This window comes from Callorhinchus milii, unplaced genomic scaffold (assembly GCF_018977255.1).
Source record: "Callorhinchus milii isolate IMCB2004 unplaced genomic scaffold, IMCB_Cmil_1.0 Scaffold4, whole genome shotgun sequence".
Taxonomy (NCBI): domain Eukaryota; kingdom Metazoa; phylum Chordata; class Chondrichthyes; order Chimaeriformes; family Callorhinchidae; genus Callorhinchus; species Callorhinchus milii.
The window spans coordinates 7,129,752-7,143,583 of record NW_024704745.1 but is presented as its reverse complement, the minus strand read 5'-3'; the positions used below and the strand labels follow the sequence as shown (position 1 = coordinate 7,143,583).

General features: G+C 45.6%; 1 protein-coding gene across 2 annotated transcripts; it reads left to right on the top strand.

Moving 5' to 3' along the window:
- The first annotated feature begins 395 nt into the window (after window positions 1-395).
- rsph1 (radial spoke head component 1) lies at window positions 396-12,971 on the top strand. 2 transcript variants are annotated; one of them, XM_042334271.1, is made up of 9 exons: window positions 396-509; window positions 3,554-3,667; window positions 4,382-4,487; window positions 5,000-5,090; window positions 5,400-5,535; window positions 6,292-6,363; window positions 6,929-7,006; window positions 8,821-8,923; window positions 12,383-12,971. In XM_042334271.1, exons 1-9 carry the CDS (start codon window positions 456-458, stop codon window positions 12,697-12,699), a joined length of 1,071 nt encoding a protein of 356 aa, XP_042190205.1. In that variant the 5' UTR covers window positions 396-455; the 3' UTR covers window positions 12,700-12,971. The 2 variants fall into 2 exon arrangements, with proteins under 2 accessions (XP_042190205.1, XP_042190206.1); XM_042334272.1 differs by lacking the exon at window positions 6,929-7,006 and having other exon boundaries at window positions 399-509.
- Window positions 12,972-13,832: the final 861 nt, after the last annotated feature.

Genomic DNA, 13,832 nt, shown 5'->3' with positions numbered 1-13,832 from the left:
TTACCATAGCTCCGCGCCCTCGCCCCCCCACCCACCCACGCGTCTTTCCTCCTCCGTTACCATGGCTCCGCGCCCTCGCCCCCCCACCCCCCGCGCGTCTTTCCTCCTCCGTTACCATGGCTCCGCCCCCCACGCCGCGCGTCTCTCCTCCTCCGTTACCATGGCTCCGGACACGCGCGTCTCAGCAACGGCCACGGCGCGCTCCACAGCGCGAGCCCCCCCCCCCCCCCCCACCACCAACGGCACAGCCATTCCCGACACCGCCGCCCGGGCTCAGGGACACCCGCCGCACCGACCCCCCCCCCCCGACAGACAGGCCGCGGGCCGCCGCCCGGGCTCAGGGACACCCGCCGCACCGACCCCCCCCCCCCCCCCCCTGACAGACAGGCCGCGGGCCGCCGCCCGGGCTCAGGGACACCCGCCGCACCGTGCGAGTCCTCCAGCCGCTGCCAACAATGTCCGTGACCGACTCTGAGGAGGTTGAAGAGGAACAAGGACCGTACCTGGGGGTCAGTCAGTCGGCGGTCGCTCTCACTGCTAATGGGTCTGTCAGTAGTTTACCGTAACCTTCGGCTTTTCGCCTGAAATCAAACGGAGGGGTGAGATCAGTAAATGGATGGTGGGGGGGGGGGGCTGCTGGACGGGTGGGGGGGGGGCTGCTGGACGGGGGGGGGCTGCTGGACGGGTGGGGGGGGGCTGCTGGACGGGTGGGGGGGGGGCTGCTGGACGGGTGGGGGGGGGGGGCTGCTGGACGGGTGGGGGGGGGGGGGCTGCTGGACGGGTGGGGGGCTGCTGGACGGGTGGGGGGGGGCTGCTGGACGGGTGGGGGGGGCTGCTGGACGGGTGGGGGGGGGGCTGCTGGTCAGTATGTTTCACTCACCCCTGAGGAGCAGGGTATTGAGTATTCTCAGCCTCACCCCCACTAAGCGAGTTGCAAGCGTTCCTCTGAAGTCACTTAAGTGTGTTTTACTTACCCCTAAGGGGCACATTCTGACCCTCAACGCAGACTGCTCCCGACGGATCGGGATAACAGTCGCAGACTGTTCGTTTTTTTTATATGCAAAAAATCCAGGGTTTTATAAAAAGGGTTAAATTGTGAGGTTGCGTCACCCTGGCTTGTGTTCGGTTGGGCTTAGAAGGTTGAAGGGGTGATCTGATCGAGGTGTTTATCATGATGAGGGGATTGCATAGGGTGGCTGCAGAGAAACTATCGGGGGAGAATCCAGGAAAAAAAAAGGGGGCATCATCTCAAAATTAAGGCTCGGCCGAGTAGGAGTGAAATCAGGAAGCATTTCTTCACGCAAAGGGTAGTGGAAATCTGAAACTCTCTTCCCCAAAAAGCTGTGGATGCTGGATCAATTCAAATTTTCAGGACTGAGGATGGATAGATTTTTTGTTAAATCAGGGTATCAATGGATGGGGTTAAGGTACAGATCAGCCATGATCTAATAGAATGGCAGAACAGGCTCGGGAGGGCCTGAATGGCATACTCCTATTCTTATGTTCCTATGTTCCTTCCATTTGACGTAGCTCCTTATCACGTGATGAAGAGGTTTCAAAGTGCTTCACAGCATATACTGTAAAGTGGTACGTACGGCTGTATATTTTTGGGCGAATGCAGCAGCCAACTTGTGCACAGCAATCTCCTTCAAACAGGCACAAAGTGAATAACCAATTTTATTTGGGGGATTTTGCCCAGGGAGAAACTCCTATTTTTTTTTAATAGTAACATGAGATCTTTAACATCTTCCTGAACGGGCAGTGAGACATTGGTTTACACATCTCATCCGAAGGACACCTCTGACAATACAACATTCCCCTATCACTATAGCAGAGATTACATGGGTTCCAAGTTTTGACATGCAGCCTTCTTACTTAGAGGTGAGAGTGCCAGAAACTGAGCCGGGTTACACTTGATAGGACGCTGTGGAGTCAATCAGCACGTTACCACCTCCTTGGAGTGGGGGCAGTCAATGCATCACCCGTACTCCAAGGGAGTCAGAGTGTTGTTCTCACACTTGAGGTCAGCCAGTGGGTCACACTCACTTTTTGGGGAAGGATGGAAAATGGAGAGATGGTCATCTTGTTATGCTTAGCCCTGAGGGTCAGACTATGTAATGCTTTCACCAAGGGGTGTCAGTCAGTCCATAATAGCACACCTGGGATGTGTAGTGCCAGAAGTGTGTGTAAAAGGGCAGTGTATAATCGTCAATCGTTGGAGGGCGTGAGTTGGGATAAAAGTTGAATATTATATCTGCTGCTGCAAGACTTACAAATTTACTTTTTATTGTATTAAACATTTTGAGAGTATAATGTGCCTGAATGTCAGGGATGAGAGGCTACAGTTGTGAGGAGAGACTGGAGAGATTATGTCTGTTTTCACTGGAGAAGAAAAGATTGAGAGGAGACCGATTGAGGTGTACAAAATGATGAGGGTTTTTGACACGGTAAATATGGAGAAGGTATTTCCACTGCTCTGGGAGTCAGTGACAAGGAGGCAGAGTTAAAACATAGTTACAAGAGAGCGGAAGGAGAGTTTGGGAGAATTGTTTCACTTGAAGAGTTGTTGGGATGTGGAATACCTGCTATGTTGTTGGGATGTGGAATACCTACTATGTGGAGTCCCGTAGCTCAGTGGTACGCAAGCGAGAGACCTGGGTTGTATTCCCAGCAGGGCGAAATGTTGGGCAAGTTTCCTTACTCCACACACCTCAGTTTACTTAGCAGTAAGTAGGAACCCGGTTGTTAAGTCAATTGGCGGATCGCTTTTCTGGGGATAATAATCCCTCAAAAAAAAATTCAATTTGGTCACGACTGTTTGTGGGACACTGCTGTGAGCAATTGGCTGCCGTGATTCGCCCACAAATATTCAGTCAATCCACTTTACAGTATATTCCGTGAAGTACTTTGAGAAGTCTAGAAGACGTGAAAAGCACTATATCAAATGCAAGGATTATTATTATGTAAGATGGTAGGTGGTGCCTTGAGTCATCAAAGTGAAAGGCGCTATATAAAGGCAAGTTGTTGTTGTAGAGACACAGCCCATAGTTCAACAGGGCAGTAGACAGGTCATCTAGGCAGGCTGCAGACAATTTAAAACTTGCAGCTCAGATCCTGTCCTGCACCATAAGCCCATCATCCCATCCTCTCTCTCTCATAAGCAGTAGGTGGTTCTACTTCAAGCACTCTGGGACGCGACCCCGCATGAAGGATGCTATATAAATGCTAGTTGTTGTTGTTGGTAAGGAATGGGTATAGGGATAAGACAAGGCAGTGAGTAGGGTTGAATGAACAGGTTGCTCTGAGAGCCAGTCTAGACTCGATAGGTCGAATGACGTGCTTTCTATGCTGCAAATTTCTATGATTCTATGGATATTTCTTCTCAAGAATATCTATAAAAGTTAGAGTAGTTAGGCCAAGCTGTTTGCGTTGAATGCATTGTTCTTGGCCTCTCCACAAGTGCAGTTGCTTCATACATAAACTGAGCAGCAGTAAGCACATATTGGAACTGCATCGTTTCTAATCTGAATTTTCCAATTGCCTCTTTCAAAAGGAATATGAAGGGGATCGGAATGAAGCTGGTGAGAGACATGGGCATGGGAAGGCAACGCTGCCTAATGGTGACACGTATGAAGGAGAGTACGAAAATGGCAAGCGAAATGGAATGGTAACTTGCTGCAGCTTAGCTGAGTGTTAGAACTACCATTATTGTACAGAGATTGCTTCCTCATTTGTCTGTTTAGTATTACTGAGTGGTGAGGCCAATTGTAGCACTATATCAGCTAGGATCTTTCTGATGTTTAATTACTGAATTTAACACTGCGAATACCTCATAGTTCAAACCCTCAAACATACCTTTGTCACCTCCTGACACGATTTTTCCAATCTGCTGGTCAGCCTCCAAGTTCCATCCTCCACAAACTCCAGTCACCCAGAACTCTACATTCCATGTTCTCTCTCACAACGGTTCTTCCTGAGCCAATCACCCCAACCTCAGCTCCGCTGGGTCCATATTATACCATCAGATCAATTAAAGACTCTTGTCTTAAGCTTCAAATGGCTCCACAGCCTTGCACTACCCTATCTCTCTGATCTGCTGCAACCTTACCACCAACTCTTGTCTGCTTTTTGCCCCTGCTCTGTCCCACCATCATAAATTAGACTTCAGATAATTTGTTCCACCCCTTAGAACATTCCTGAAATCCCGCATTACACCTTCCACTCAATATATCTGTCACCCATTATCCTGTGTTTGTGCTTTTGAATTTTGAACTCAGGCCACACATTGGACGAAAGTCGAATCTTGTGGAACTTGACACCTATCCTCTGGTGGAAACCTTGTGTCTAATTACATTTGTTAAATCCTTAACCTTCTTTGCAGGGAACATACAGATTCAAGTCCGGAGCTCGCTATGTTGGCTTGTATTCTAATAACAAGAAGCATGGTCAGGGGATATTCTATTACCCGGATGGCTCTAAGTATGAAGGTAATGTAGTCTTTTCATTATTATCTTATTGGGAGATGAAAGCTTTTAAACTTCCTCTTACCCCACCCACATACACATACACACTTCTGGATAATGGTAGTTCCAATGGAGATGGATAAGGGAGGACAGGCAAGGAGGATGGAGTAACAAAAGCAGCAGAGTGGTCAGGAGCACAAGTAGACAGAGGAAGCCTTAGTCACAAAGCGAGAGTACGTTGTTGATGACTTTGGTGAGGGCTTTCAGTACTGCGGACAGGACAGAAGCTAGACTGCAAGGGCTCCATCAGGGAGTGGAGGGAAAGTGAGCGGAGTTGAGTGATTTTAGATGGTTAGGGTAGGTATGTGACATTGCGACATACTCCATACGGGCCTGCTGCTCAAACCAATCAGTGCTGATGGATTGTAATGGGATTAAAATTGTGAACAGCTGCAAAAATCTAATAAAATGGCAGGCTGAATAGCTTCTCTGTTCCTATTCCTCTCACACATCCTTCTCGTATCTCTGATATTCAGGAAACTGGGTGGATGATCAGCGGAATGGAGAAGGATCTTATTTCTATCCTAATGGTGATGTTTACAATGGAGATTGGGTCAGTCACCAAAGGTATAGCCAAACCACTTTTGTGAAGCCAGCAATCGTAAAATCCTATTTTCCCTTTTATTGAATTCCTTATCTATCCAGTCAATTGTCCAATTAGATATTTCATTCCATCTTTTATAATAGCAGCTCGTGGCTAAGCAAGACCTGACTTTAAAAACACATGCAAAAGTTATTTGAGGATTTTTGACTACTTTTCTCTGTGTATATTCTGTGTGTGTGTATATATATATATACACTAGAAGACGTGAAAAGCGCTATATCAAATGCAAGGATTATTATTACTATTTTACTTAATTGAAAGTTTTCTGCAAGGCATGGACAGGGAGTCTACACCTACAAGCAGTGTGGCTCCACATATAAAGGAAGTTGGGTTGGTGGAAAACAAGCAGAGGCTGGAGAGCTGATCCATATTAACCACAGATACCAGGGCACCTTCCAGAACAACAATGTAAGTACAATATTGTACACTAGCTGTACCCGTTGCAACTATGCTTGCAACCAAAGGATCCAATATGGAATATAGATTAATGCACAGACAGACACACATTTCATCTTTATCTAGACTCCTGTGGGAAGACTCCTTTTGGGAGGACTCGGCACTTTAAAAATCTAATTTTGTTGTTGTTGCCGCGGCTTAGCTTCGTCTGCGTTCTTTATTTTGTTCTTGGCTATATGTGTATGCTCTGGGACGTAGGTGCTCTGTGACGCACGATGCCACAGCGCCACTTTGACTCGGCGGCCACCAGGTGTAACTGCAGCAGAAACGCAATATTTTAAATAATCATGAACGATAGTAGATAACCGAAAGCAAATATGCCCATATCACTGGACGGACGGACCATATCACTGGACCCACGCACGCACACACGCAGTTGATTCAGGAACAAATTACATAGATTTCTGTTAGGAAATAATATCTCAGGATATGCTATATAGTTTGGGACGTGACATGTCCATGCGACTGCCAGGAAAGTATAAGGTGAACTGGCAAACCCTGGTCTTCTTTTGCCTGCTAAATTGTTATGTTCATGAGCAGATTGCCCGCCTAATAAGGATAAGAAGTGATTGCTGAAAACCTGGAACGAATAATTGGTTCATTTAATCATTTCCAAAATTGTCATGTTTCTTGCCGGAGGGCCAATGAGAGCATGGAATGCAAGGACAGCTCTAATAAAGCGTTTCTGATTGATTTTTTTTCTTGTAGCCTATAGGACCAGGAAAGTACATTTTTGACATTGGCTGCGAGCAACATGGTCAATATATACAGACAGAAGAGGTGAGTCCTAGGCACAGGAGAGACTAAAGAGAACTGAATTAACTTAAGGTAAAACACAAGAACATAGTCATAGAACTGGGTCTAGGAGATTTTGGAAAGCAGGTAGAGGAAGGCAGAATAATTTTACAATCGAGTTCCACAGGGTGGTGCTTGAATGCTCAGCCTCTGCGGTACGAGGCTGGAACCATTTTTACAGTCAGGGTGGATCATGGCTATGAATGGATTTGAAAATTAGGATGAGTTTCTTGAAATTGTTGCAGTATTGGAGAAGGAGCCTCTGTAAATTGGCAAGGACAGGAGTGAAGGTACTTCTGCACTGCAGATCCTGGGCAGCTGTGAGGTGTATGGGGAAAAGGTGGGTAAATTGTTCTTTCAAAGAGCCAGCCAAAGGCCTTCTTCTGTGCTTTGATGGTTCTTAGGCTGAGTCTTGACACAGGGAGTGGAGGTAGATGCATAACTTTCGATGTTACCAAAATGTGATGAAGCAGTTAAAAAAGCAAAGACAAGCTTGTGGCAGAGTATCTAGGATTTATTTTCTTCCATTCATTGCAACCTATTTATGCAGCAGGTTTCAAAGAAGAGCAAAGAGAAACAGCCCTCAAAGTCAGCCCCCAGCCCGAGCTTCCGACCATCCCCGATTGAGGTGGATTGATGTCGCTGGAGGCTAGTGTTGCATGGGATTGCCTGAACTGTTACTCTGTGTACTGATTGCATGTTGCATGGCTCTCTGAAGCATGGGATGTAGCGATCATCTAATGCAACATGCACATCAGGTCAATTTCTTCCTCCACTCCTAATCCTTTGACCCCCTATTTATTTGTTAAACCATCTGTGGCCTCTGTTTGATATTAGTTGCTATGTTACTATTTCAACTGGACATAATTGAAATGATAAAACATGGTGAAATCTACGGTTCTCAGTGGAGTAAACTCATAGATGTAGCTGTTGATGTCTGCTGTTAGATATCATAAACACTATTAACAAATATAATTTCTCTTCACACTAAAGAAATTGCAGACTGCAGAGTAATATCACTTTACTTAAGTTACTTTTTTTAAAACCACCTTCCTCCTCATAATGGTTTCCCCTCAGTATCCGATCTTGATAATAATAATAATAATAATAATCCTTGCATTTGATATAGCGCTTTTCACGTCGGGAGGACGTCCCAAAGCGCTTCACAGAACACACTGTAAAGTGAATTGACTGTATATTTGTGGGCGAACGCGGCAGCCAATTGCGCACACAATGTCCCACAAACAGTCGTAGATTGAAAATGACCAATTTAATTATTGTTTTTGGTTTTTTGGAGGGATTATTATTAGGCGTGTGGAGTAAGGAAACTTGCCCAAGGTTTCGCCCTGCCTGGAATTGAACTCAGGTCTCTCGCTTGCAAAGCGAGTGCTCTAACCACTGAGCTACAGGACTTGATGTCAGCCTGGCTCATTTGGTAGTGCTCCAGCCTCTCTGTTAGAAAGGTGTGGTTGAGACCCACTTTGAGATTTTGAACTCAGGCTAGGCTGAGACTCCAATACAGTGCCGGGGGTGCACTACATTGTCAGAGTTGCTATTTTTTGAATGAGACATTAAATCTACCTCGTGTCTGTTTGTTCGGGTGGAGGTTAACGAACCAATGGCATTATTTAAAAAAAAGTTTTTCCTGGTGTCCTTGCCAAGAATTACCCCTCCAAAAAAAGATAATTTTACAGGGGTTATAATACATTCCAAAATAATAATAAGAATTTGGTCACTCAATTCACAACTGTTTGTGGGACACCGCTGACCGCAATAGCTGCCGTGCTTTGCTACAAATACACAGTCCCTACACTTCACAGTAACTTCTGTGAGGTACTTTGAGAATTCACAATGATTGATAAGACACTTTATCAAATGCAACAATCTTTATTATTATATAAATTTAATGTTCTTAATTTGTGAGCTAAACAACTTAGCATCAGTAGTGTACTGAACCAAGCTGAATTCAGTCATATCTTTATTCAACACTCGCACGCGGGCACTTCACAATATATAGTGGTCAGAAGCAAGATAGTCCATGGTTGTTTTTAACTCCTCCATAATCCAACATCCAATTGCACCAGCTAAGATCTGCTAACTCAGCAAAAAACAGGAATCAAAATGCAGCCTACTGGCTATAATTTCACTATCACTCTGGACCTGGGAGATTGGGAGGCTGCTGATGTTTAAGAGTTTTAAACTATAATTGCTCAAAACTGACCTGGGAGAAGGCTTTGGTGTGTTTTCTGTCCCATATCCTCGTTAGTGCACTGGTGACTGTCACTGGGACTGGGAACCATGCCATATGCAGAAGTCCTTTGGTTTCTTTTCACTAATAGTACATGTTGTGTACTGTGATGTTCTGCAATGAGTGGAGAGGGGTGGGGGGGGGGGGCAGAGTGCTCCATGTTATTACAGTTGTTACTTGTCTATCTGTGATAGGAAAAGATAGATGAAGAGATGGAAGATGATGAAGATTCGGTAAATGTTACTGTTCTGAAGTGGAAGGCTGAGACGCTTACAGGATTAACAACGTACTCGCCAGGTGAGTCTGCCCTTCCATGTTTTCAGCCTTCATAGCTCCAAATCAACATCTGTCAAACTGGTCTGATTGAACCTGACATAAGGTGTGTAAAGATCACTGAATCCCAATGGATCTTATAGATGAGTTCTAAGTCATTAATTGGGTGAGCACCAGCTGTACTTTTTGCTGAGTGAAAAACACTCACCCTCCCAAGAACAATAAATGCGATAGGCACTCACACTCACTTGTCACCTGATTGCTTGTTTATCAGCTTAGTCCAGCTGTGAGGTGTCTTGCTCTTTTCCTAAATCAGGGTCTTTGTTATTCTGAAATCTTGGGCTACATTTCCTGCCATCAGTAACATTAATGCCCACTTTATTACCTAACCAACATTAAGAATAATTGTATTTTCTCTTCCATTGACAGCTAACTAAAAGAATCAAATTGCCTAGATTTACTGACCCACCTCCTCAACCACTGACCCATTTTATAATTTAAGTGATTATTAATGATGATTATAGTTTTGTCCACAAAACATAAAGTCAATTCACTTTACAGTAAATTCTGTGAAGCACTTTGAGACATCAAGAAGACGTGATGTGCTGTATCAAATGCAAGGATTATTATTATAACAGTGGTATAGTTGGGCAGGAAATAAAGAAGCCTTTATTGGGTGGACATGCATTTAATAGCAGTACAGAAAACTGCCTGAAGTAGCATTATGACCACAGAAACAAACCTCATGGTAAGTGATCCTACCCAATAACCGCTGACCCCACCCTGCAGTAAGCAGTTACACTTGCCCCACAGTTGCTACTTCCCCCCCTGCAGTAACTACTCTCCTGCAACTCCCCTCACTTCACCTCCCCAGAATATGGGATGACATGAATAATCACTTAAAGACATGGATTTATCAAAAGAATGCTTTGCTTGATACGATTAATGGTGTTTTTGATAAAATAACATAATATTGATAAAGGGAATGCAGAGGATGTTGTGTATGGACTTTCAAAAAGTGGTTGATAAGATTTTAAGAGGAGGCTGTTGAAAAAGTTAAATGCATGGTAATAATGCATTTGCTCTTTCCTCTCACTCCCTCCATGAATCCCTACAATCGGGTATCCGCGCTGCCCACAGCAAGGTTCTGTCCTTGACTGGTTCAGGCCCTACCTTTCACACCGCCTCCACTTTGTCGCGGCAAACGGTTTCTCCTCCAGCCCCCGCACTGTCTCGTGTGGTGTTCCTCAGGGCTCTATCCTTGGTCCCCTCCTCTTCACCCTCTACATGCTCCCCCTTGATGACGTCATCTGCAGACATGGGGTAAATTTCCACATGTATGCGGATGACACCCAACTCTACCTCTCTGCCTCCACCCTGAACTCCAGGACTACTGAGGTCCTGATCAATTGCCTGTCCGACATCAAGTCCTGGACGAGGGCCAACTTTCTCCAACTCAACGTCAGCAACACCGAGGCCCTCTTGATTGGCTCGTGCCAGAGCCTCCGCACCTCAGGCGCTGGCAGCATCAGCCTCCATGGCTGCACACTCAACCTCACTAAGCCAGTCAGGAACCTGGGTGTCTTGTTTGACCCTGAATTGTCCTTTCTGCCCCACATCCGTGCCATGACCGACACTGCCTACCACCACCTCCGCAATATTGCCATTCTTCGCCACTGCCTCACCCCTCAGGCTGCCGAAACCCTCACCCATGCATTCGTCACCTCGAGGCTTGATTAAGGGAACTCCCTCCTCATCGGCCTTTCCAACTCTTCCCTTCACAAGCTGCAGATCATCCAAAACCCTGTAGCTCGTGTACTCTCGTGCACCAGACTCCGTGACCCCATCACTCCCACCCTCGCCCGACTCCACTGGCTCCCCATCCTCCAGAGGATTCCGACATTCCATTGCCAAGCATGTTACCTTGCTTGAGAGCCCGCTTATTTCCCCCCGGTCCCCCCAAGCAGGATAGTCATTAGTTGGTCATTCAACATTCGACAAGCGCAGGTTTGAGCCTTCACTAGGTGGATGGTAGGTACCAGAAATGCCCTGCAAGCTTCCTGGTGGGCAACACATCTCAGCATGATCTCAGTAAATACCATCACATCTTAGTAAACTTCTCTTCCTTCCCACTTGATCAATCATCTTTTCCCTCCTCAATCCCCTTAGAACCAAGCCCCTCAGCTCCCACCTCCAGCTTAGGTGACAAGTAAGCACTCTCAAGTGCTGTTAGGCATTCTCCCGACATGAAAGGCATCGTATTAATGTAAATTTGTAATGTATTTGTTATATGATGCTTATGAGAAAGATGCTCTACAAGTGCATGTTGCGTAATCCACCTTGATTGGTCTGGACAGAGGTAAGCTGCTGCTCAAGCTCCACACTTCCAATTGGTGGAACCATCGCTCAGTGGGTAGGAATGTGTGTCTGAGATGTGAGCCGGAAGATGGTGGCAAAGCTCTCACGCATTTCATGCTGAGCCGTGCTGTCCCACTACCAAGTGAGGGCTCAAACCTGCACTTGTTGAATGTCAAATGATAAACTTGTGACTATCCTTTTGTGGGTGGTGTGGGGAGGAAGGTAAGCAGTGTCTCCTTGGAGGTGAACTGACTCCAAGATGACATGCTTGGCAACATAATGTTGGAATTGAGACTACTCTCTGTTGTGGTTTCAGTAGTCCAGTTCTAGAGTCAGGTGGATTCTGCAGTATTCCAGGGCACTGCTGATGACAGCATAGGCTCAATGGCTCATTGGCAAGATAAGTCACTGGGGAAGGGATTCTTCCCGCTCAGTTCCTGCTAACCCGGTAAACCAAAGCCCTAATGGGCATCTATCTTCACAAGCAACACTCTGGGGTCCTTGAGGCTTGCTCTTGCCAACCTGCACTTAATGCTCTCTTGAAGCAGGATGTGCCTATCCAGAGAGAGTGTGCATTCATTCCAAACCATGAGAATTTCCATATATAAGTGGGATACAAAATGCTGTGAAAACATGGAACACAATTCTTTACAAGACCAACACGCAGAATAGTACAAAGGAAATAATGGATAAATACTTGGGAAGTAGGGTATTGAATGATGTATAAAAATTGAAATGGGACTAATAATATAAATAGTGATGATTTAATTAACATGGATCAGGCTGGATGGGCTGAAGAGCCTATGCAGGTGACTTCATGTGAGCGCTAAGACAACATCAGCAGCCATGTATCAAAGTTAGCACAATCTGTTCTCAATCAATGTCCATACACATGAATTTCCCAGCAAGAAGGTCACTGAACAGTGATCAGGAGTCTGACTTGTCTCTAGCCTAGGGATTCTGAGGTCAGTTATGACTATCTGCAACGTAGCAGAGATATGTAACTCAACAAAGACCTGTAATTGAACCAGCGAATCCTGATCTCTATTGTTCAGCACCACTATGGTGTGGTATCTGTATAAATATCAATTTGTATTGTATAACCATCCTCTTTTATTCTAACAGCATTGAATGCTGATACGAAGGTGGAAATCAGTTTGGTTGATTTAGAACCTAAGACTTCAACGGATGAAGTTAGGCCGTCTGTCAGCCTCACAAAAGAAGCACAAGGTTTTATTAGCCCAGGTGGCACTGTTGGAGGCAACATTAGCCCACGTGGAGGCAACATTAGCCCAGGTGGCACTGGTGGAGGCAACATTAGCCCACGTGGAGGCAGCGCTACCCCAGGTGGCACTCGTGGAGGCAGCACAACCCCAGGTGGCACTGGGCCAGGTAGCGTTACACCCCGTGTAGAAGATGAAACCAAATTGACCAATGACTGAAATCTGACCGCTTTACCAAACAGCAGTAGCAGACTGCAGGATTGAAATATGAGGGTTGTCACAGATTTACTGTGGCAAAAATACATGAAAGAGCAGCAAAAAAAAGAAGCTAAGCAAGCAGCTGAATTGATGTTTGCATTTGATGTTTGCTGCTCTTAGCATTTGTTGTTTGCTGTTTTAATAGTTTCATAGCTGTAGTGTGTAAGATGGTGTGTGTGTAATGTATAAGTTCAGCTAAATTCATTTTCTCAAAAATAAACATTTGCTAACCACTGCTGCAAGTGAGTCACTGTCCTTTTGCAAATGCTTTTTTTGGTCAGTCGCATGCGGAAACCCACCCCTTTGCTCCAAGAGTATCCAGAACCGTATTCTCAATATGTGTTGTTAGCAGGTTAAACTCCAGCAGTATACCAACACACAATGTGGGGGGCAGCAAGCCTTGGCTTTCATTAATTTGCACTGAATAATCTCCAGAATTAGGTAAGCAGGGTGAATCCCGAGAGAGAGCGAGAGAGAGTGCACATTCCATTCTAGAAACGGAATTACCATGAGTGGTTGGCTTAAAACTATACAAACTTACAACACAGAGGAAGGCCTCTGCTCAATACTCTTTGCAAGAAAAGAACACCACTCACCCAAATACCTAATACAATAGACAGATAGCCCACCCCCTCGTGGAGGTATCAAGGCGTCCCTTCCTGCCTCCTCCAACTACCTGGAGCAGTTACATGGAGAGGCCAGTCTCCTCTATGCTATTCCTTTTCTATAGGATGATGAACCACTGTTCTATTTTCCGCTGTTCCCTCTTTACTGGGAGACCCTGACAGACAATGTCAAATACATTATGCTCTTTGATTACCGGGTGAGCGCCACTTATACATATATACATGCATTGTTTGGAACACTGTTATATCACTCTTATTGTCAGTGCCCCCGATACCTTCCTCCACAGACTAGGGACCACAGTAGGTGGGAATGTAAGGCCTATGTGTGTCCATTTCACTCAGGAGCAGCTCTTACTGGGTCCAAACCACACATTTCATTTCTCATCCCTCCGTACTTTACCCCAGATGCAGTTAAAACACCCGTCCATGGGTTCATCACCTCCCAACTCGACTTTTCAAATGCCCTCT

What these genes read in the sequence shown, in the direction of transcription:
- rsph1 (XM_042334271.1), top strand. Translation starts at nt 456, where the DNA reads ATGTCCGTGACCGACTCTGAGGAGGTTGAAGAGGAACAAGGACCGTAC. An exon ending in ATGGCAAGCGAAATGGAATG is followed by an intron (nt 3,668 to 4,381) that starts GTAACTTGCTGC and finishes CCTTCTTTGCAG; the next exon opens with GGAACATACAGATTCAAGTC. An exon ending in GGATGGCTCTAAGTATGAAG is followed by an intron (nt 4,488 to 4,999) that starts GTAATGTAGTCT and finishes TCTGATATTCAG; the next exon opens with GAAACTGGGTGGATGATCAG.